The sequence below is a fragment of the Haliotis rufescens genome, unplaced genomic scaffold (genome assembly GCF_023055435.1).
Source record: "Haliotis rufescens isolate VD_foot unplaced genomic scaffold, xgHalRufe1.0.p SCAF_86, whole genome shotgun sequence".
Taxonomy (NCBI): domain Eukaryota; kingdom Metazoa; phylum Mollusca; class Gastropoda; order Lepetellida; family Haliotidae; genus Haliotis; species Haliotis rufescens.
The window spans coordinates 748,672-773,578 of record NW_025964379.1 but is presented as its reverse complement, the minus strand read 5'-3'; the positions used below and the strand labels follow the sequence as shown (position 1 = coordinate 773,578).

The 24,907-nt window shown below is 38.7% G+C and overlaps 1 protein-coding gene across 1 annotated transcript; it reads right to left on the bottom strand.

Moving 5' to 3' along the window:
• Window positions 1-909: 909 nt before the first annotated feature.
• On the bottom strand, window positions 910-6,478 carry LOC124115190. Its single transcript, XM_046476103.2, has 3 exons — window positions 6,195-6,478; window positions 4,910-5,054; window positions 910-2,400 (listed from the first exon to the last, which is right to left on the bottom strand). Exons 1-3 carry the CDS (start codon window positions 6,426-6,428, stop codon window positions 941-943), a joined length of 1,839 nt encoding a protein of 612 aa, XP_046332059.1. The 5' UTR covers window positions 6,429-6,478; the 3' UTR covers window positions 910-940.
• Window positions 6,479-24,907: the final 18,429 nt, after the last annotated feature.

The following is a 24,907-nucleotide window of genomic DNA, read 5'->3' as shown; positions in this document are numbered from 1 at the left end:
AAGGGACGCAACTCTGCACAGCGAATCGCGGCGCCTTAGACGACTGGGACACCCTTGCCCCCTCTCGCAAATAGCATACCCCTAAATATTTTATCATAACTTTATTTTTGCCTGGATTGTGTTCCCTGATCGCGAAACAAACACACTAATAGCCAATTATGACCTATGCCTCACAGCTAGTCGCTAACAGAAGATGGCTTTACAAGCAATCCATACAAACTGCTATTGGACACAGCTCACAATTTTCGTTTGTTTTCAGTCAAATTAACAGCAGCGTGTGTGCCTGCTATCGTTATGACCGTTTCCACCTTCTGAAGGCTAATTAATCCAAATAGAGAGTTAGAGTTGTGTCCGTTTTACTCCGTGCACAGGTATATAAAATATAACGAGTTTGAACTTTGCAGGTTATGAACATTTCATAGCTGATAAACAGAATTGTTGTTCCAAACAATACTAAATGTAATTTGCAGACAGAAACACTACAGTTTCTTGTAGATTTAAAACCGACCTTGTACCTTTAAAGATACAAATCTAATGAAAACAATTCACGCCCACTATCCTTCCAGAATATTTTCTTCCACTAGCGATATTTTTGGCTGAGTGGAGCTTCGTATTGTAAATGTCATACATTTGGAGCACAGAAATATTTTATGCGAGCTTAATACAAACTTGTAATCGTATTGTAAGATATTTACGATAATGAAAGACACGAAGGTAATAATTGAAGTTTAAGACATATTGGAGGTCACGACAGTAGCTTTAGAAACCAAGTAGGAATAACATGTCTGAGTGTACCACTTTGTTTATGATATGGTGCTAACTGATTTGGAGCCATGTACATCTTTCCGTCTGTATCGTACCTCAGGGCCTATCTGTTCGTATCCTCTAATAACATGTGAACGTCATGGATTTGAATCAAAATTCATAATGAAATTTTTATTTACTGAAGTTTTCCAACAACGAGTGCAACGGTTGTCACGACGCCACCGTCTCCATCAAAGGTCATGCTGACGGTGTTTGTTGTTTTGACCTGTGATTCTGGGACCATGAACTCCCACACGTTCCATTTTGTTTTCCCCCCATTCTTCATAGCATCGAACAACATGTAGCTTGAAGATAGCGTCTGGCCATTGAACGCAACTACATTGGGTTCTGCATTGGTCTTCTTGTCTCGGCTCACTCCCACTCTAAGACTAGATGTATTGTAGCCAGAGCTGGGTAGATTGATTGTGGTCTGTGCATGTCCGTTGCTGATAGGGATCACCATGTCCTTGCCATAGTATGTGTTCTGGTTGTCAGTGAGTATTCCGTCAAAGTTGTAGTTGGTCTTAAACTTGTAGAAGCAGGTTGAGGATCCAGGGAGACCGACGGTGCCATGAACCGTAGACATGTTGAAATGGGAATCAACATTCAGAATTGGTTGACCATTTGCGAAGAGAACGCATGTTTCTTCACCTTCAGAAGGGTTGATCCAACTGTAGGGAAAGTCAAGTGTTACATTCTCAAATTTACTGCCATAGTTGTGGAGAAGAACTACCATCTCTTTGGTGTGAGGGTTTGCAAGGGCAAGAGGTGCAACTATTCTCTCCTGTCCACTGTATTCACTTGACACCCGGAGAAACTTTTGATCAATAGTAAAGTTTTGCCAAAACAGGAAGAATTTGGTTGGTTGAAGGACATGACCATCGATGGTAAATAAGGAATTTCGAAGGGAACTATGACCCGGGTATTGCTCATTTGAGAGGAAAAACACTGTAACTCTGTCTATAAACTCTCTCATGTTAAGGAAAGTAAACATGAAGCCGTTTGGTTGATAAATGGTTTCGAACTCTATCATTCCATTTTCAACATCGGGGCCAACTCCGAACACGTTACCTCTTCCAAATTCAGTGTTAACTAACTGAACATCTTTCCCTTTCTTGAGATGAGAGTAATTCTCCACCATGTCAATAGAAGCAAACAGACGAGCCTCATTGATGCCAAAATAAGTGTAATTTCCACGCGATACACGCAGATAGTTGTAGGAGTGGAAAGAGAAAAAGTCCAAGTGATCAAGAGACATGTCCAGGAACTTAGCAGTTTTCTTCCAGAAGGCGAAGTTATTTTCGTCTGCTCGTCGTAAGGCCATACTTGTGAACGTTGGTCCGGCAACTTTTATTCCAACTCTTGATTTCAGCTTGTCGGCGACGGCCTTATGGAAGTCTATATTCGTTTGTGGGTCAATAATCTTCTCCACCCAATCGGGTTCATTGATGACTTCAAATATGTGGGGAATACGTCCGCCTGTGTAGTTCTTGGCATTCTGAACCATAAGTGACACAAACTCTGACGCAGCGTCAACGTTGTTGGGGAATTTACCTTGATGAAGAGACTTATTCATCCAGTTGGGCCAGCTCAAACCTGTAAAGAAGTTACATAAACAATAACAAACAAAAAACGTAAGTCAAACATTATCATCACGTGTTAAACTGCCTTATGAGTAAATGGGTGTGGATAGATGAAGTTACAAACATTAACAACTGTTGGTGATAGTGGGTATTCTGCGGACATAATTGCTAGGAGATTAGGAGATCAATGGAACAGTCAGTAGCCTAAAACACCAGGGTAGGGGTGGGGGGCATGGTTGGCCCAGTCGTCTAAGGCGCCGCAATTCGCTGTGCTGTGTTGTGTCCCTTGGGCACGCCAGAAACCTATGATTCTTGGTTCGAATCCCGGTTCGCCCGATTATATTTCTGGGTTTGTCAGCACCATATCCGTACTCGTGGCTTTCACCGAAGAGGTAAACGTCTGAGACCTGCATCACTTCGGGCTTTCTTGCAACATTAAGCTGATACGGCGTGATATAACTGGAATAATGTTAAAAGCGGCGTTAAACACAACTCATTCACTAAAACACAGGGACACCATGCGCTCTGTCTTCAGTTATCTTTTAGAATCTATTCCTCTTTTTACATACTTCTTGAAACGATTTAATGCCTGAAGTGAGTGAGTGCTTGACTGTGATTCTTTCATCACAAGGGATACAGAATGGAGGAACCTCACCTTTCAATATATATTCATGAGTATATATTGAATGGCAAATACGAAATCGTCGCATAATGACCTCATCAAATCTGGACTAATAACCCAAGTAGATGTACCCGATATTTTGTTTAATTTTATTTAACTTATTTATACCTACTTAGGTATCCCACTTCCTTTGCATTAGATCGCGGATGTTTATAATCAATGTATGGGATGAGAAGTGGTGTCACAGATTTGTTGAGTGCTGCTTTTGCAGCTGCATCGGCCATAGTGTTACCAATGATACCAACATGGCTTGGTAACCAACAAAAGACGATGTCGCATTGGCCAGAAGCAAGATCATTAAATAATTCAAGAATTTGGATTAAAAGTGGATGTTTAATTTTATTTTAATCACCTGAAGGCACGATAGCGAATCTGAAAAAATAATGAACTGTTTTTGATATATTTTAATGCTGCTAAAAAGGCGTTTGCCTCTACGGTGAAAATGGAACTGTTATCTGGCAATCGTGAAGATATTATTCTGGGTCAAATGACAGTGGCCCTAGCAACAGCGCCACCATCCTTGGATCCATCTGTAAAGATGGATTTATAAGTGTCAAAAGTGTTTCTTAACTGATTGTATTCTTGTTGGTAAGTTAGTTTATTGGTATCCGATGTCTTTAATTTGGATAATATTAGGTCTACCTCTGGCTTTAGCATTTGCCAGGGAGTCGATGAAAACAGTTGAGAGGGGTCTATATCTTGCAGTTTAATGTTAGAAGCAGATAGGGCAGACTTGATTCTGATTACGTGTAGTTGAACAGGAGATGATTTGTTATTGTAAGTATCTTCGTAAAGAGGATTAAAGACGAAAATAAAGCTGGATTGGACTAATTCGAATATAATTTGGTGATGTATTGCAAGGATAAGTCAGACAGCGTTGTTTTAGGGAGAATTCATCAGCCTCGACAACCAGGGACTTTCGAAAAGCACCAAGGCATAGTTTTAGTCCTTGATGGTTGAATCCATTTTTTACGAAATTACTCTTACAAGCCCCAGCATTCACAATAGTTGGTTGGTTTTGTTGATTTGTATTCAAGCTATATGACGGCAGTCTGTAAATAATCGAATCTGGACCAGACAATCCAGTGATTAATATCATGAGCATCGATCCACGCAATTGGGATCGATGACATGCATCAACCAAGTCAGCCAGCCTGACCACCCGATCCCGTTAGTCACCTTTTACGACAAGCATAGTCGCCTTTTACGGCAAGCATGGGTTGCTGAAGATCTATTTGACCCCGGATCTTCACGGGTCCATACACAATGGGGCCATAGTCCAGTTTAGAGCGAATTAAGGATCTACATAAGTGAAGAAGGGTTATCTCCCTCCCCATTTTGAACAGATCTAGGGCCTTCAGGCATTTTGTCTTAAACTATTTAGTATGTGGCAAAAAAGTTAACTGATGGTCGAACATTTAGCCTACAAAATTGGCTTCTTTTACAATCTTGATTGGAGTGGCCTCTAAAAAGAGTTTGGGGTCTTTATGTGGTTTATATTTCCGACAGAAATGTATACAATTCGTCTTGGTCTGTGAAAACGAAAAGCCATTCTCAAGATATCATTTATGAAATATATTCAGACACAACTGTAATTGGCATGCAATAACACGCATGTTTTTACCACGACATAAGATATTAAAATCACCCACAAACAATGACCTATCAATTGAGTCATTTGCTAGTTGTGATAAACTATTTATTTTTAGACTGAACAAGGTAACAAACAAAATACTGCCTTGTGGAACCCCCTGATCCTGATTATAATGATCAGACAGGATTCGTCCAACACGAACTTGACATTGTCTGTCAGTTAAAATAATGCCAGAAGAAACCAGACCTTGTATGTTCCAGACCATGTTGTCGATGCCGCTCCCATAGCCATCCAGTTGTAGCATATAGGACGCCCATGTCTTTGACTGGAATGTATGGTTCTGGAGATAGGTGGGGTCGGGGTAACCAGGGTGACTAGGGCTTTGCGGCCACTGAAAAAAAATAATATGCATGGATTTGCCATTTTTTTGTATGGAGGAATATATCTTCATATCTACATTACTTCCATTTTGGGATTAATTGAATATAAATGTTTCCAGGACAGCATTGTTTTGAAAGAGTGTTCATATATGAGAGTAAGAATTAGGTTATCATAAGGTTATCATATAGTAATACATTTAGGAAGCTGAACGTCTTTTCTGAACCGCAATTTTTTTAGACATATAACATAACAACTAGTTATTTATGTCTTTTAAAAAAAAAAATACATTGATGTATGAATATGTGTAAGAATATTTGTCAACACCTAGCCCATTGTCCCGTGTTTCATCATTGTTGTTTAAGTGTAATGCTTGCATAGCGTTTCTCTCAAATGGCCGGCGTGAAATATACCATATGTTTTACCTACACACTTTATAATTCGTCATGTGATAACTATAGAGTTTTATTCAAAGCAACTTTGAACATCTAGTTTAAAATTTTTCTCTTTGTACTCCCTCAAATAATTATGTAAACTGTTTACGTACCACACTTCGCCTTCATGGGTTTACTTTGAATCGATACAATGTATTCGTGCAGTGATACATGCCTTATCTGAGATGTTATGCACTAATATACACAAGTACAGACTGTACAGATCAAGGGTCGTGGTTGATGTCGATTTGGGCTAAAGGACGCGACTCTGGGATTTAAAACCACTTTGCTGGTTGGTTTGTTGTTTTACGCCACACTCAGCAATATTCCAGCTATATGACGGCGGTCTGTAAATAATCGAGTCTGGACCAGACAATCCAGGGATTGACTACTGGTAAGAGGCAGCGTGTAGTTTACTGAATACGAACACATGTCTATATTCACATAAGATTGGATCCAACAAACATTTGCACAAAATGGACACACTCAATAGTTTAATCTATACCAGACAAATCAATAGTTGAAATATTGGCACTGATCTGTATATGGATACACACTGTCTCACCCCCTTTGTAAAGTAGGTAGGAATACAGCTCCTTACAATATACCCATCAAAACATAGATTCAGAAGGTATACTGAGACTTTGAAATCATACATGAATCATATCATATCATTAAATCAGTTTTTGCACGGAAGGTGATTTTTACGTCATACTTACATTTGCAAAGAGAGCATCTCTCAGGTCTCTGTTCACCCAACGCCCGGGAGCCGTTCCGATAGATTTACATTTAGGAATTAGGTTCGTTTGAGTGAGCCCATTAATCTTGTTCCATCTCTCAGGTTCATAATGGACCCGTCCACCTTGGGCGAGCCAGTGGTTGTAGATTGTGACGGTTGTGTCAGAGAAGGCCTCCTTCCACAGCAACAAGGTGCACAGAACCAGTAGTAACATTCTGCAGTGTAATTGGAATACTTCTATTCACCAACATGGGCTTTTATGTTCTTTTCAAGGCTGTAATCTGCATGTGAAAGCAGCATGTGGCAGCAGTCAGGTAGTCCGTTACACATACTTGTGATAAGGGTAGGACAAAGTAAACAAGAAAACCTTGATGCAGATCATCAAAGTTCCCCGTCATGTGTGATGCCTCACAAACGCATAATTATAACGTTACTGAAAGGGCATGAAGGAGAATTATTATACTAACCACAAATAAGACAACGCTGTTTTGGAAAAAAATATTATCTATTTTGAGTATTGGCCAATACAGTTGATACATTTGCATAGAGTAGGTCAATTTAAAAACAGTTTTCTTGTTAAACGCGAACTCTGCATTATTCCCGCTATTTGACGGTGGACCGTAAATAATCGAGTCTGGACCAGACAATCCAGTGATTGACATCAAGAGCATCGAACTACGCAATTGGAATATGATGTCATGCATCAACCAAATCAGCTAGCCTGAGTACCCAATCCTGTTCGTCACTTCTTACGGCAAGTATGGGTTGCTGAAGACCTATTCTAACCTGGGTCTTTATTAAAACAGTAGATGGAAGCAATTTCTGGCACAAATGTAAACATGTGGAAATAGTATCAAAACTGCCGACAATATTTGCAGATGGACATTCTCAAATAATAAATCACATTCTTTTAACACTTGGCAAAATGAGGCATTTGGTTAAAATAATGTAAATGAAAATGCTATGGGCACCATATGGTAAAAACGTCATACTAGATGAGGTCTTTGATCAATCTGACCCAAACCATTCCGCATATAAGAGCCAAATAATGCATACGAATCAAATTCCGTAAGATTGCAATGGAGACATCATTAAAAGTTACCAAAACTGACTGGGATATCAATATTGCTTGTTGAAATGATTCGAGGATATCTGTTTCTCCTGCTTCAATATTTAGAGCACCAATGACGCGGCCATAAAACTGATCTGTTGTGGAGACAATATCGCTTGAGACAGTGGCTGCTGGGAACTGATTATGACCTAAATACCCCTCATAGCCTTAACCATGTGACCATAGAGAGCTGTGCCTTCATGCAGCAGATGATCGAGGTCAGTGGAACAAACGCAAATAGATTTGAGCCCTGGGACACAAAATGTATGATAGCGACCAGAGCTACAGTACATTTAATTCCATTAAACGTTTGAAAAATACTACTATTTTGCTTTGACTTTGCTGCCAAACGTTTCACATGTGGCTATGTCCGGTGCACTGATTAAAAAAACACGGGGGACTGGGTTAATTTAAAATACGAAATGTAACTATTCCAAATATTTCCAGTGAACATGAGCATCCACACAATCAAAAGTGTGGTATGTAGAATGTGGAATTCAGCCGTATTACATATAATTTAAGATGTCGTCCTTGTTCATGAATAAGCATATTCAGAACATATTTGATATTATGTTATTTACGATGTCCGGAGTACAATTCGTCTTTTGTATACACTGCGAAAATCAGGAAATTAGTCCTTGAGGAAAAATGGACATCGGTTGAATAATGTCCGCTAATGACCAAAAACGGTCAGATGCATCAATTAACTTAATTTCCCTTATTTCTTGTTCGTTGTTTATATTGTAAAACATGTTTTGTTTCGAGTGTTCTTGAGGCCTGATACAATATGTTGATAAACTTCCCGTGCATTTTATGGACAGCGTAAATACCATCTACTAACGTGAACTCAAACAGATGACAATCAGGAATGACGTCATTTCTTTCTGAGGCAAAACTCGCCTCATCAGCAGAAATTGCAGTCAAGGTTTTCTGATGAATATCAGTCAGACGCATATCGATAAATCGGCTTCTGGTTCACTCAAGGGAGTCTATTCGCTAGATATGTCCTTACTGAGAACAAAACAAAAGAACTTATACAGTGTGATGATGGAGTATTAAAACACTTTCTTTTATATGCGTTTTATGACAGAGTGAGTGCTTGAATGAGTGAGTTTGGTTTAACTCCGCTTTTAACAGTATTCCAGTTACGTCACGGTGTGTCAGCTTAATGTGGGAGGAAAGCCCGAAGTGATGCAAGTCTCAGATGTTTACCACTTTGGTGAAACCCACGAGCACGGGTATGGTGCTGACAAACCTAGGAACGTTATCGGGGCGAACCGGGATTCGTACACACAATCATAGGTTTCTGGCGTACCCAAGAGACGAAGCTCTGCACAGCGAATTGCGGCGCCATAAACGACTGGGCCACCCGTGCCCTCTATTATATGACAGAACTCGATTGAGTTGGGTTTAACACTATTTGTAACCGTATTTCAGTTACATCATTGCGTGGCATCTTACTTTGTGAGGAAAGCTAAAAAGGATGCAGTTATGTGATAATGTGTACCTGTTTGATGAAACACACAAGAACATGTCGGGAGTAGTAGTTGGCATTCTACAGGACACTTCGATAGCAACAACACAAGTCCGCATAAAGGTCTACAACATTTATTCGTCACAAGAAGACGTTCAGCTCTCAACATCTCAACTCCATCTGCCAACTCTGGCGGGCTTAAATGTATATGTATAAACACCCTAAGCTTCCTGAACAAATTCCTAATATGCTTATAAGACCAGACCACAACGTACCTCGTCCACAACTCCTTTGCATCTAGTGCAGTGGCCAGTCTTAACCTTCACCTTATAAGGCTACTGCAAGACGTAATATGCGACTCCAGCATGCCCCTAAAAGGCAACGGCCAAAAATCCAATCAGTGAATGATGAAGTGGAAACAGGGGAGGGTCATGCGAGCCTCTACCCAGGGTCGAAAACCCAGTCGCAAACCTCACGCGACATACTGTATACTTCATGTGATATACCACCCGGTCTTGACAACAGACGTGTCTTCTCGTCTTTAATAAATATTGAGAATGAAGTACAATGGACAATCAGAATAAGTGCAACAATAAATAAATTGTTTAGAAAACATTGTCTGATCGCAGAGATTTTTTTTATGAATGTGTGTTTAGAATTTGTGTGTTCCATACTAACTTAATGTGGACCTTTCTTTTTTCAGAAATCATTGTGCCCACTTACCCAAGATTATCACTGTGATTATTCATATGAATTCAGGTTTTGAATGAACTGGTGTAAAAATAAACATAAGCTGCCACTCTCCTGTCTCCTGCGATTCCTTATTAACACATACAATAACGGAACATCAACATTTCCCATGGAATTAACTATGAACACACATTCCACTCAGGATGGCTGGCCCTTCCACAACTACCTGAACTCGTAGGATAGAGGATGATATTGCATCCCCAACATGCCAATGTGGATCCATCATCCACCTCCAGGGAGCTCTGGACAGCCTGCTGGTTGTCTTGTACTTGTTCATCTACAATTGACACCTGTCTTTCTCTCAATCACTGCACTGCTAGGTCTTCGACTGGCCTCTGACAGTAACGAGGTGGTTCATTTGTCTGTTGGTTGACCTGTACTTGTTCATCTACAATTGACACCTGTCTTTCTCTCAATCACTGCACTGCTAGGTCTTCGACTGGCCTCTGACAGTAACGAGATGGTTCTTTTGTCTGTTGGTTGTCCTGTACTTGTTCATCTACAATTGACACCTGTCTTTCTCTCAATCACTGCACTGCTATGTCTTCGACTGGCCTCTGACAGTAACGAGATGGTTCTTTTTTATGTTGGTTGTCCTGTACTTGTTCATCTACAATTGACACCTGTCTTTCTCTCAATCACTGCACTGCTAGGTCTTCGACTGGCCTCTGACAGTAACGAGATGGTTCTTTTGTCTGTTGGTTGTCCTGTACTTGTTCATCTACAATTGACACCTGTCTTTCTCTCAATCACTGCACGGCGATGTCTTCGACTGGCCTCTGACAGTAACGAGATGGTTCTTTTTTATGTTGGTTGTCTTGTACTTGTTCATCTACAATTGACACCTGTCTTTCTCTCAATCACTGCACTGCTAGGTTTTCGACTGGCCTCTGACAGTAACGAGATGGTTCTTTTTTCTTTTGGTTGTTCTGTACTTGTTCATCTACAATTGACTCCTGCCTTTCACGCTTGCATATATTTGACGTATAACGGTGATGACCTATCTAAAAGTAATTTTTGTGTAGAAGATTCAATATCGTCTCAGATGGCATTCGGTAGATTTTTTTCCCGCATACATTATTGTAAATGTTTCATCATTTCGAAAATATATAACCTTCACATACAAACATATAAGTAATCACAAAATTAGGACTACTATACACATATGTTAACAGTGTTTCAAATACTATGCGATTTGTTTATATGAAGGTTAAGGTGTTTGGTTATAACGTCCTCGGATTGTATTTGGGCAATACACAATTAAGGTGACTTAGATCATACAACTGAAAATACCAAGAGACAAATCCTATAACAAGTATTAAGGATTAGTGTAAGCAATCATCGGCTAGATTCACACAGCCTGAGTCAGTCGAACATGTCAATATAAATAATCAAGCAGCAATAAAGAACAATTCTCAGTTCTAATACACAGATACACCAGATCTAAATACAGAGGGTATTATATTCTACCGGGATATAAATCGAAAGACGCCAATCTATGTAGTTAAAACAGGCTTCAGAACAAACCACCTGGTGTGATACTTGTTCTTTGTAGGCATAGCCGGACAGCAACTCTGGTCTTTGAAGTTTAAGTTGGGGCACCGACGGTTGGGTGTCTCTCAGAGTGTATGTTAGATTCCGCTCTTATACCCGAGTGAGTCTCTTACCTCTGCGGTTATCGAGCATATTTCTCAATACTCTTTAATTTGATAAAGCAGATTGGTATATTAATGAACGTAATTAATATGAGCATCCTGATAATGTGCAGCGTTGATCCTTTAAGAAGAAGTGTTACATGCACCCAAGGCCCGAGTGGTTTTATTGTTACGGCAGAAAATGTAACTCAAAATACAAGGGAAATTAAGATTTTTATACCAGAAGCATTAGAAATAAGGAATCACACAATAACTAGTGATTACATTTAACATGTTGTGCATGTTGCATCTAAAATATTACATACACATTAGATATACATTTAGATTAAGCAAAAAGTGCCGCAGATCAATGTGGAACAGTGTCACAATCAGGAAAACATTATAAAGACAAAATGTGTAATTTGATAACAGCTAAATGTATCTCCTTTGTTCCCAAACTTCTTCTAGCTTACATCCCCTCACTCTCCTCTTCTGATATACTTCAAACATATCTTATATCGGTATAGTTCAATCATAACTTCCATCGCCATCATAAATACAATACATATCTTTGCCATGCATTACACGCAATACCATTATAGTATGGCCTATAGTATTATAGTAAAAGAGCATGGCTGTATCGATATCATGAATGTTTGACATGAAAACTTTACAAATCATACAGAATACATATCTTACATACATGTGAACATTCCTATAACTTTCTTTCGTTCTCATTCACATAACTAATACACATACTTGAGTCCTCAAGACGGATGTGATCCAAATATAGCTTATCTGGATTGAACATTTTTGGGGTATACGTTGGATAAGACTGAGGCTGTGTTTCGAACCCCCAACTACAACCAGTTAACATGTATTTCATATCATGATTAAGAATCTGATTAAGGTAATAATGCACTTTCAACAGGGGGGACTGACACGGGGTAATTTATGGTGGATGTGCGGGTGTGGTATATCGTACGTCAATGCATGGGTTGTTTAATTGCGTGTGGATACTGTGAAGAAGGAATATATACAATATACAAGGCAAGGTGAATATGACAGTGAGACCGTGGGTAAATAATGTCAGTTGAGGTATGGGAGGTTAGTGCTGAAGAGGAGGAGATGACAAGGAGAAAGATATACGACCAGGTTCAATTGAATGCCCAATGGATCGCAAAGAACATTTATTCGTTTGTTCAATACACAAATGGGAAAAGATCATAGTTATTACCAAACACTGTTGTAATGCGTTAAATGACAAAGTGGTCTTTTTTATAAAACAAATCACTACACGAATGATTGTTTCTTTGAAGATGATAGGGGGCACGAATGGCCCAGTCGTCTAAGGCGCCGCGATTCGCTGTGCAGAGTTCCGTCCCTTGGGCACGCCAGAAACCTTTGATTGTTTCACCGAAGTAGTAAACGTGTGAGACCTGCATCATTTCGGGCTTTCCTCCCACATTAAGCTCACACGCCGTGATATAACTAGAATACTGTTAAAAGCGGCGTTAAACCCGACTCACTCACTTGAAGATAATACCGCAAAAAATAGACTATGGTTCAATTGTATAGGGCGGAGCTTCTATAGTAAAGAAGATAATTTTAAAATGTCAATTTGGGATTTATTGCTTTGTTCATGATCGGTGTCAATTATCTAGCTGGCTTCCATTTGTCCATCGCTGTTTCCACTCTATTACCATAGCTAAATACCCTCGGCCTCCCGTTTGCCCATTGTCTATTACCAATTAGTCCTGCCTTTCAATTGTCCATTTTAATCAACTTTCAGCACAATTTACTGTTAAGTGTTGGCTTCCATTTGCCTATTGCTGATCACTTATCAGCTGCCTATTATCTGTTTGCTTCCCATGTTAAGTTTCCACCTTTGTTATCTTATTACTTTTGTTGTTCTTTCGGGTACATATACATGATCTCTGCCTCATAACATTTATTCACCTGATGAAGGAGTAAGCATATACTCGGAAACGTAATGTTTCCTCATAATAAATTGTTGACATCCAAAAATTCTTTTCCTTATGCGCATTACTTCAAAATGCCTTTCAAAGACTTCTTCAAGTAATTTAGAGACATTAGATAGCATAGACAATCAAGGACTGAGGCTCTGTCTTGGAACTTTTAGAACATCTTCTGTTGATAGTTTGTATGTGGTGGAGGCTGATGAGTCTGTTTCAAAACAAGTTCAAGCTTGTATCATTCAACGTGGGATTTGGATCAAGCCTCATGTTGCCGATGCTGATATTAACTTAGATGTAATGTCTCCATTCTGGCTTCTGTCTACTTCTTGGCAATTAGTCAGGCCTGAAGTGAACCTTTCTCTAACTTAGTTAAACAAATCTGACACGAATGAAATATCATAGCTAATACTATCCTTACAACCTTTGTATACCTTCAACGACAGTATGCGTCTGAACATTTTCTCATCATTTCTGATACTCTATCTTGTCCCAAGGCACTGAAAATTGTATCTTCGTCTCATCTAATAATTTAAGATAGTTTAGAACTTTACATGATCTTTTAACTGGTCAGTCCAACATTGTGTTTTGTTTGTTGCCTGGTCATGTGGGCAGAAAAGGGTACACAAATCTGTGACCCCACTTGTTATCCCATACAGTGATTACAAACTAATGATTTGATGCCAAATTCGACATGTTACATCCATATGAGATAAAACAAATACACGAAATACCTGCTACATCTTCTTCAGCTGTCAGTCCAGATTAGAAGAGGTCATTTTCTGACTATGTTGTATTGGCCATAACAGATATACTCATGGGTATTGTTTTAAAGATGAGGATCCTCCATTTTGTATCCCAATTGAAGAAAGAATCATGGTCAAGTATGTCCTGCTTGAACATATTGATTTTCCATCACAAGGGATACATCTTCAAAGTTTCACCCATAAAGGATCTTTTAAATCAAGTAAGTGCTCCTTCAGATTTTTACTTTTTTTGAAGAAATTGAATTAAATTGATATATTTGGATTGTTGGTAATAATTCATTTTATTAAATGGTAGTATATGATTATTAACTGAGATTGGTAGTGGCTATGCCCTTGATTGGGGTTGAAGTAGAGTCAATTATTGTCCTTCAAGGAGGATATGAAAGCCACGTCATTCAAAGTAATTTTATGGCTTCCAGTGTTTTGATCTGCGAATATTTGTTTCTTTTCATCTCTAGCTGAAACTTATTAATAATCACCAGTGACTCAAGGGATGGTGTAAATCCTGCTTGGGTACCATGCAGGAAGCAGATGTAGTGTAAGTCCCCATGGTCCATAGTGTTGTATGTCTTGGTTATGTATTGTCATGTATATTTTTTTATGGTTATATGCTAGATAATAATCTGTGATACTATAGTTGTTTTCATGTCCTTTCCTTACAGGTTTCTATGTTGTTTGAATGTATTTATTATTCATGTATAAATTGTTCTCATCACGATATTGCCGAAATATTGCCGATGAGACGTTACGTTTTCACTCACACACTTACTTTATTTCAAAGAAAGTATCGCGAAAAGATGTCAGCTACAGTCGTTCTACCAAATTCATTAAAATTTAAGAATGTGCAACAGATTTAACCTATCTATTTCAAGAAGCAAAATTGATGTCTTGGTCCATACAGGGAAAAGATCCCTATACCATTTCACCTTGACTGAGAATTCTACTTGCTCCTTATCATCAAAACGCCTGATAAAATGTATTTTACTATTAATATCCGTGGCTATGGCAAATGAAGCATCATTATTCCATTTAATGTGCCGAGCAATCCCCAGTTGGCTTACAGTTCCAGATTCCTTCAACGTAAATTCCCCTTCTCCGGTCTGAATGTGGTACTTTTCTACTGTTGTACTCATACCATGATGGCAGTATATCGCCATTCCGAACTTCCCACGGCTGGCAAACATATATTGAACCAAAGAGGTGGGAAGACTTCTGTAATAAAAAAGTGTATATATATATATATATATTTTATAAGCATGTGAGTGAGTTAGTGAGCGACTGGATGAGTGGTCTGTGTGTAGTATTCAAATTAGACATACATGCCTTATGTAGATAAGTGATTTCTATAATGGTAAGAATGTTTTGGAGTACATGAGAACAATAACTTTCTCTCAAGCACAGCCTTTTACACCTCCCAACTTAACTGCCAGTTGTTGATTTTGTTTGTATCTTTGTCTGCTAGAGTCAAGAGAGCGCACAATAAATGATAATTCAGTGTAAAGTTTCTAGGTAGAAACACAGTCTGTAAATATGTCATCAATAAAGATAATCGTAGTTGATGTTGCAACCTGTATGAGTTCATCTCACAGTGTATTTTTTTTATAGTGATAAATGTGTTACTAAATGTTTCGGAACACTGATGGGAATGTCATGAACACTTCAAGTTGTGGCTTTCCTAAGCATCCGGGATCTGATGTCCACTGGCGGTAACTAACTGTATTTCTTATGCAATCGAGATAGTAATTCCACTGGCACTTGCTGCTTTCTTGACGTACTCAGGATGTGATCTTCACTGTCAATATCTGCTTTTTAAACACTCCAGATATACTGTACACGTTTTAGCGCTACAATTGTAGTGTCCATAGAAATGTTCCCTTGATCTTATATGTAGTGCCTACTGTCCAATACATGTTATGTTCATTTGTAGTTGCTACCCTCTTAACATCGTTGGTTGGTTGGTTTGTTAATTAACGCCGCACTCAGCAATATTCCAGCTATATGACGTCGATCGGTAAATAATCGAGTCTTGACGAGACAATCCAGTGATTAATTGGGATCGATGATATGCATCAAACCAAGTCACCGAAACTGACCACCCGATCCCGTTAGTCGTCTCTTACGACAAGCATTGTCGCCTTTTACGGCAAGCATGAGTTGCTGAAGAACGATTCTAACCCGGATCTTCACGGGTCTCAACATCGTTATTTGTACTTATTGGTAATCTAATATTTCACATGACCATGATCCTACACTAGAGGATATATACGACATTTACGCTCCAATGAAAAGGGAGGGTGCGGTCTGTACCAGGGTTGTCTTACGACTGTAAAGACGAGATATTTTATAGATTATATCTTCTCTTTTCTCTTATGATGCGACGTTTCTATACAGATTACCGTGCAGTTTGCAAGCACGAGTCATGAAAGGGGCTGTAGGTAATATCACACGATGAAGAAGCAATAAGGGAATAAAAATTGTCAATGTAAGAGAAAAGCAAGTTTAGAATATCTGCCGAAACATTGGAAAACATCACCTGACGACGGGGAAATAAGTGGCATTATCTGATGAGTGAGTGAGTATGGTTTTACACCGCTTTCAGCAATACTCCAGCTATATCATGGCGGGAGTCACGGAATTGGGCTTCACACATTATTCCCATGTGGGGATTCGAACCTAGGTCTTCAGCGTGATTAGCGAACGCTTTAACCACAGGCTTCAACACCGACCCCATCACCTGATAATGGAACATTAACAGACACGGGTGTATACTTGTGTACTTGAGTCGACAACAGCTACAATAAACAAGAACATAGTTATCCATACTGTGTTATGTCCCCTTCCTTTTCCAACTCCAGGTTACGTGGACTCTTGACTTCCCGGTAAGAACGCAAATGCATCACAAGTTCACGAAACGAGTTCCTTTTTCTGAATGCATATATGCAGGACATATTATCACTTGTCAGACAAGGTCCTGTGTCTATTGATTTCCATAAATCAGCTATGTTTTTAAGGGGAAGACGGACATTATCCCATATGACCTTTTTCTCCAGGGAATTTCCTTTGAGCATGAAAAGCCCAATGAGGAATTGAGACCCCTTCTCATTCAAACTGTACAGCTCATTAGCAAATGAAGGGCTATAAGTCAACGCTATTATTTTGGCGGATCCTAGAATCTTAGTTGTGGTCCAGTTGTCTTTAAAATCTGTAATATAAAATATTACATAATGTAACGTGCTTGGAACAGACGGGCATATGAGGGTTTGGGTGGGGTAGGGTTAGCCTAAGGGTAGGGAATAGCTGCACGGGATGTTGCAAATTCGCATTTCGCTATGCAGAGTTGCGTCCCTGACGTATGCCAGAAATCTACGGCTGTTAACATCCCAGTTTTCCAGGTTTGTCAGCGCCACACCTGTGTTCATGCGTTTTACCAAAGTGGTAAATACCTGGACCTGTATTGTTTTGATGTTCCCTTCAAGATTGAGCTGACACATCGTGGACAAAATTAAATACAGTTCTTAGCTGATTTCTTATTAACCTGACTCACACTGCAAACACGGCGCCGTTGCTTTCGAACGTATATGAGCATTGGATGCTTTCTAAGCGACGGTTGAACTCCGAATAACCGTCGACATTTGATATTAAGATTTATTGCGCAAAAAGGATGTTATCAAACTTCTTCTGTGCTTCTGTGTGTCAAAGGAGGTTAAAGCTAACTTCACATGCATGCTGTATGGTCATATGGTAGTGTAACAGTATACTGCATTGTATTCCGCACGGTGTATTGCAGATGTACTGATAAAGTTACGCTGAAACACTGGGAGAATGTAGACAATGTGGCAGTCACAAATGCCACTTGTTCGAATGTACACACTGAAGTGAAGCACATGAATATATTCAAAATAGTCATGACCTCTTCAGTAAGGAAATATCACTTATACACGGTTATTGGTAACACTCATCAAAAATACCCTTTATGTTAATAACCCTTTGTTGACATAAAGCAATATCAGCTGACCCGACCTGAACACTCTGTCATTCAGATCCTGAAACAAAACGATAAAAGAAAACCTGTATTCAACACTATGACATAGTAAAGCGAATCTAAATGTATTTAGCTAAGTCACACCAACTACTTGCTTCTATCATGTTTGAAATATATTTCTTGTATTATTTTACTTTTAAAGACTCGAATTTAGCTGACGTCCTGACGTTTAAGCTTCTATGCCTTTTAACCAGGCACATAAAAAACCGTCGTCTGGAGTATCATGAAATGAACGTGAGCTAATAATCGAGCCTATATTGCCGACTATATCAACAGTGTTAAATCTAGAATCAGATTTATTAGATCGAATGTGTCTGTTTCGAAGATAACAACATTTGTGGTAAGAAGCAATGCTGCTCTCTTCGCCAAGTTCTTGTTTCCTCATTGACTTTCATTTATCCATTCACATCATTTAAACAACTATTTGGCCGTTTACACCTATTGGTTTCTGTTTAGGCAGATAAATGAGAGGGGTCCCTGGCATCGACATTTTATATTTACTTAGACAAAGTCCCCGAATTCATCATAAGCTCAGCAGCATTTATCAAATATGCTGAGTCAACTTCAAACCAAATTTTCTGGCAATCACATTAAAACATTACAAATTTTGTGTCAGAGTTGTATGACTGTTTTCCTTCGTGGACAGAGCATGTTTGTTTGTACATCAAAAATTGTGAGATGTAGACGCCAAAGGCTGAAGGTGCTGGAATATTGCTCGACCTTAAGGGAAAGTTGACTATTGGGAAGTAGAAGTCATCCCTCTTCTTATTGAGTCTTGTATAAAGGGGGGCGCGGGTGTCCAAGTCGTCTAAGCCGCCGCGATTCGCGGTGCAGAGTTGCGTCCCTTTGGCACGAATCCCGGTTCGCCCCGATTATGTTTCTAAGTTTGTCAGCACCATACGCATGCTCGTGTGTTTCACCGAAATGGTAAACGTCTGAGACCTGCATCACTTCGGGCTTTCCTCCCACATGAAGCTAACACGCCGTGATATAACTGGAATACTGTTAAAAGCGGCGTTAACCCCAACTCACTCACTCACTTTGGTAACATGTAAATGTAAAACGTCTCATGTAAAGCGCAGTAGACACTTTTTATGAATTTAGGGGTTTCCTTAAAAATACAACCGAACAACCAACAGCATAACGCAAATGTGTAAAGCACGATTACCAAAAATGAATTGTCACAGACCCTTGTAGACAAAATTATAAATTTCCTGTACATTTACCCATAAACCCCATGTCCCCACATACATTTAACGGAACTATTACATGTACAAATAGACACGTGGAATGAGCAGTGTATGTGTGTCGGATTACAAGATACTTGAGCATTAGATTAGCCTTTCTGCCAATCGGGGCAGGTATCGCCGCCCTTGATGGCAACAGACCCGTTTTGTGTTATGACAAGTCATACGCGACTCGTCGAGTGCTTATTAACGCTGCACGAGCAACAGAGACTCAAGTGTTAAATACAGACTTGAAAAAGATTAACCTTGATTCGGTATAGACGATCCCGTAAGATATTTAATAAAGCAAAACGGCTTCTTAAAAATTCAAAAACAGAATTTAATAAATTGGCATATCACCAAGAAACAAAGGCTTACAAGAGATGTATGGAAAAGAAATTACGTATATTACAGTTTAAATAGGACTTTTCGTCAAAACATTTACCACTCACCAAAAGAATTTTGGAAGATCCTAACTAATTGTAAGAAAGAAACAAATCCGAAAGCTCCTGATATTAATTCCTTCTTTATTTTTGTATAAAAAAATAAATGAAAACAAATTCGATGATTCAGAATTAGAAGAATGTGCAACTGCAACATTACTATATGATTGTAAAATCTTAAACGATGACGTAACAACTGAAGCAATTATAAAAGCTGCAATGAACCTTATAAGAAATAAGGGTTCCAGGCAAGATTTTATCGAGAATGATCATATTATAGATATCATTGGGGTACTTGCCCCACTATCTTCCGAATTTTCAATCTTATCCTCTGAAATGTTTTGTTTGTTTGTTTGTTGTTTAACGCCGCACTCAGCAATATTCCAGCTATATGACGGCGGTCTGTAAATGATGGAGTCTGGACCGAACAATCCAGTGATTGACAACACGAGCATCAATTCACACAATTGGGATCGATTACGTGCATCATCCAGGTCAGCGAGCCTGACCACCCGATCCCGTTAGGGCGATCAATTTGACCCAAACTCGTATCGACCTATTACGATATAAAGCTGTTTCGGAAAACTTTTAACCTGTATCCTAAACGAACGATTAACAAATTTCTAGATGCTGATAATATCCTAACTCCAGCACAGTCGGGAAACTACCCCCAAAAATACTTGTGCGTGCAAAGATTTTACAAAAGCATTAGATACTGTCTGGAGAGTAGGACTGTGGTCTAAAATGCAAAACATTGGTATTCAGGACCAATTTCAGACTTAAGTTGAAAATGTGAACTGTAATTTTAAATCAATGGTACAATCAAAAAATGCAGAATAGGAGTATTTCTCTTGTCAATCGGGTGTCAGACAGGGCGAAAATCTATTGCCACTCCTGTTTTCAATATTTTTAAATGATCTTGAACCGTATGTAACAAAACAAGGGTGCGAATGGATTTTATTTGATTGTATATCAGGGAATGACACCACAGTGTGGCTTCAAGTTTAAGTATTACTCTAAGCAGTCGACACAGTCCCTTTTGAGCGATGCCCCATCTGGATTGGATTGCACAAATCATGAGATTCCCTAATCGAGATTGCTTAAAATGGAAGCTAAATGTAAAATATCTGAAAAACAAACAAAAAAATCTTTTGAGGGGGGCCCAGCCAAATCAAACAAATCAATATTTTAGTTTGAAGGAAAGACACTGGAAATTGTTGATAATTATACATATTTATGGATAAATCTTCACGGAAATAGAAAATTTGTGTTTTTTATGAAATCACTGACAGCAAACGCGACAAAAGGAATGTACTGCCTAATGAAAAGAGCACGAAATGATTACCTACCATAAGATTGTTTATTGAAGGCGTTTGCCGTGATGGTAGTGCCAATCCTTGTTTACTCTTCCGATATATGGAGTTTTGAAAATGAGAGCATGCAATTGAAATTTAAAAAAAATAGTAACTGGTCTGAGGAATTATCAAAATTCTGAACTTTTCTTTTACTTCCCAACACTATCTACTTGCCAATTTCACAATTACTTACATCGAATCATCAATTGCCCATTTGAAAACGGTCGATGGCGGGGGTTACTGAGAGAAGACCGTGTCTGTACACTGAAATTCATCGGCTGTTGGAGACGAGTTTCACAATCTTTTTGGGTGTAAAGCCCTTCTCCAACAACGACTTCTTTATATTCCAAAGAATTGTTATACCTGGCCAACTATGTGTAAACTGCGCAAGACGTTATCACCTAAACTATATCCTTTTTGAAACAGCTGTCCAGAATAATTGTACATTTGAACACATTATTACGTTAAAGTGTCTAAATAAATTATAAAGGCATGTTACCATCTTGATCTGAATTGAATATTATACGTTGTGTGTGTGTGTGTGTGTGTATATATATATATATATATATATATATATATATATATATATATATACTCTTGTACCACCGTTGGTGTTTTTTCAGAGAAATAAAACTGATACTTACACTATATACCGCTTTAGAGGGAGGTGCAAGGATCGTCTGTAATGCTTAAATTTAAAAACTGGTCCGTAATAAGTATAAACAGACTCATTTATTGAAGAATATACCTACGGTCATTCTCACGCTAGTATTAAGTGAAGGTTATAGGCTCGGCACTTGCTGCCAGTTATAGTTTGATTTGAATTAAACATATTTTATTGCGAATAAATCAAATGGATTAGGCACAAGTATTACACACATGTTCATACATGCACACATATTTGAAAATTAAATTATTTTATTCGTCGAAAATAGTATTGTTACCACTTAGAACGGTTTCTAATTTGGTGCTGAGCCCCTTTGTTCATAATACCTACAAATTAACCTGAATAAATCATTATTCAGATTACTACATCTATATCTACGTCTACTGTGAATAATATTAATTTCACGCTTTCCATAACTGAAATAATATTAAGATATAATTACATTTTGAAACATTTTTGTTTTAAGTTCAGCTATAGAAGTACTACTTTTAACATTTAATTTTGTGAATTCCACTTTTTCAATGAGTCGCTAATATAAGAAAGATTACAATAAAGGTTGCAAGATTCAAGGCCTCAGTAAGCTTTCAAACAGTTTTTTGGGTTGACATGTGGAAGTCATTTAAAATTTGACGCATGAGTGACAAAAATGATGTCCAATGCAATTCCCTAATTTGACTGTACCATATGTTGCCGTGGTTTTTTTTCAGGTGAACAATCGACTTGTCTTTGCATGTGTTTGTGACGGGTTCACCGGTTGGGCAGGATAGACTCACCTTATTGCGAACACCTGTTATGATCACTATTTGATTCACAAACGCATGCTTATGATATAGTAGGAATCGTACGGTCAGTTTAGTGTATCCCAGGGAAAGCAGAATACAGAATGACATATCATCGGACGTCGTTTTTCTTTGTGAGGCTACGTTTGCGCGATCCGGACCAATATTGTATGTTTCGCATCAACATCATCCTACCGTTCTGTTGGTTCTCTGTTTTTTTACATTACGAACGCCCTGCAGAGGTTTGGTTGGTTGGTTGTTTTACGCCGCACTCAGCAATGTTCCAGCTTTATGACGGCGGTCTGAAAATAACCTGAGTCTGGACCAGACAATCCAGTGATTAATATCATGAGCATCGATCTACGCAATTGGGATCGATGACATGTATCAACCAAGTCAGCGAGCCTGACCACCCGATCCCGTCAGTTGCCTCTCACGACAAGCATAGTCGCCTTTTACGGCAAGCATGGGTTGCTGAAGACCTATTCTACCCCGGATCTTCTCGGGTCCCCCGCAGAGGGAACCAAATTATTAACGCTACATGTTTCTCAAGGAAAACGGAAAATTTGCAAAGTCGCATAAGTTACTGTAATTTGCTACGCTTAATTGTTTCTGTTTAGTATGCTAGAAACCTTATGATCGTTGGTTCGAATCATCCCAGATCCCCTATGATTCTATTTCTAGGTTTATCAGCACCATACCTGCATTCGTTGGATTCAACGAAGTGGTAAACCTCAAAGACATTTATCATTTAGGTCCTTCTTATAAAATCGAAATGAAAAAAAAGCATACATTTCCTTCAGAAGATATTAAGTTAAAACACACAGCTACAGGTTTTGCTTTCATACATTTTAGAAGTGTGGGGAAGGGATAAGGTGTTCACATACATGCCGAGGTAAGAGTCTGAAATGTTCTTACTAATAATAATGATCCGAGTCCATACAGTTTGCCAAATGTGTGTCATGCATTACCCGATGGAATTGAAATTGGAACATAATTTGGGTACATTTCGATACCTTGTTACTGAAGAATAAATTATCTTTCATTAATATCAATGAACTTGGTAACAAGGTTTCTAGAGACTTCTTGGCGCGTTTATAAATGCAACTGACTTGTTACATATCCCACAACGCCCTTGTAGCAAATCTAGCAGCACATCGCAGGGCGGATCACAGAGATATAAGAGTAAGGCATGTCCCACAGCCAGAAATACAACTACTACAGTTAAAGATCGATAGTATCCTAAATGAAGCTGAGGGTATTATGTGCATCGGGGGAGCAAGGCCATGTGATTAATCATTAACATTTATAAAAGGTTGAGCAAATTTTATTCTTCAAAACATCGAACGTATTTTGGATAATTTCTTAGTGTCCACCAATTAATCAATTTTCATTAATTTTCATTCTTTTTCTCTCCAATGCGAATGTACAGACAAAAAAATGACAGTTCCGTGTTGGCAGTGTCTGAGTCTTTTTGGACGTTAACTTTGTACCTAGCATTGCTTCCAAATTCTTTCTCAGAGGGACAGCTGCATCCTAATTACCTAAGGACTTTATTATCTTTTGAGTTTGCAGCATTCAACACTTAAATGTCCTTAGTCACCAGAGTATTTTCACTCTTGTTTTATGCTCTCGAAAACCATCTGCTCTCGAAAAAGTGAAACAAATTACCTTGTTTTGACATCTTCAATAATTTAGCATTTCCTTGTTGCGTCGACATTCTACCTTTCCCCTGTAAGTGTTCTTGTAGGTCTGCAAAGAAAATTCGAGTACCGATTTAAAACAATATTGCGGAGTACACATCTAGTTTTATCATTTTAACATTAATCATCAGTGTTAGGTAATTTTTTTATTACAGAGGGGGGCACGGTAGGCCCAGTCGTCGGCGAAACCGCATTATCAGTGGTTCAAGGGAGGTCACTCTATCTCACTCCATCGGACGGGCAAAGTGGGCCCACATTCGAAACTAAGGAACTCAGTAGACTTTAAATTAAATATATCTACCAAATTGATTACTTAAAAACTCAATCTAAGAGTCACTTATTCACTCAAAATGCATGAAATAGTATCAATAAAGTAAAACAATAGCAAACGACACGAACACTTGCCCCGCGAAACTAGGACGTAGGCTCATTAATATTCATGAGGGTATTCCTTTTGTGGAACAGTTCCCACGCTATCTATGACGCCATTGGTTGAGATTTTGACCTTTGACGTCATAGATAGGGGTCATATGCTAATCGCTTTACTACGTCTGCCGATTTTTTACTACGGAGAGTTCTCTGGGAATATCATCACGCCCTAATTATGGGACATGGAAGAAATTCGAGAATGTTGCGTTAATTTAACGTGTGTCAAGAGTCTTCGTGTTTGTAATTCTGAGTTCTGGCTAAAGAGGAGTTACCCTATCTTCAAGAGTAAGGAGAGATTCTGTAGTTTTTGTGGATTCACATCTCAAGAAAACTGTGC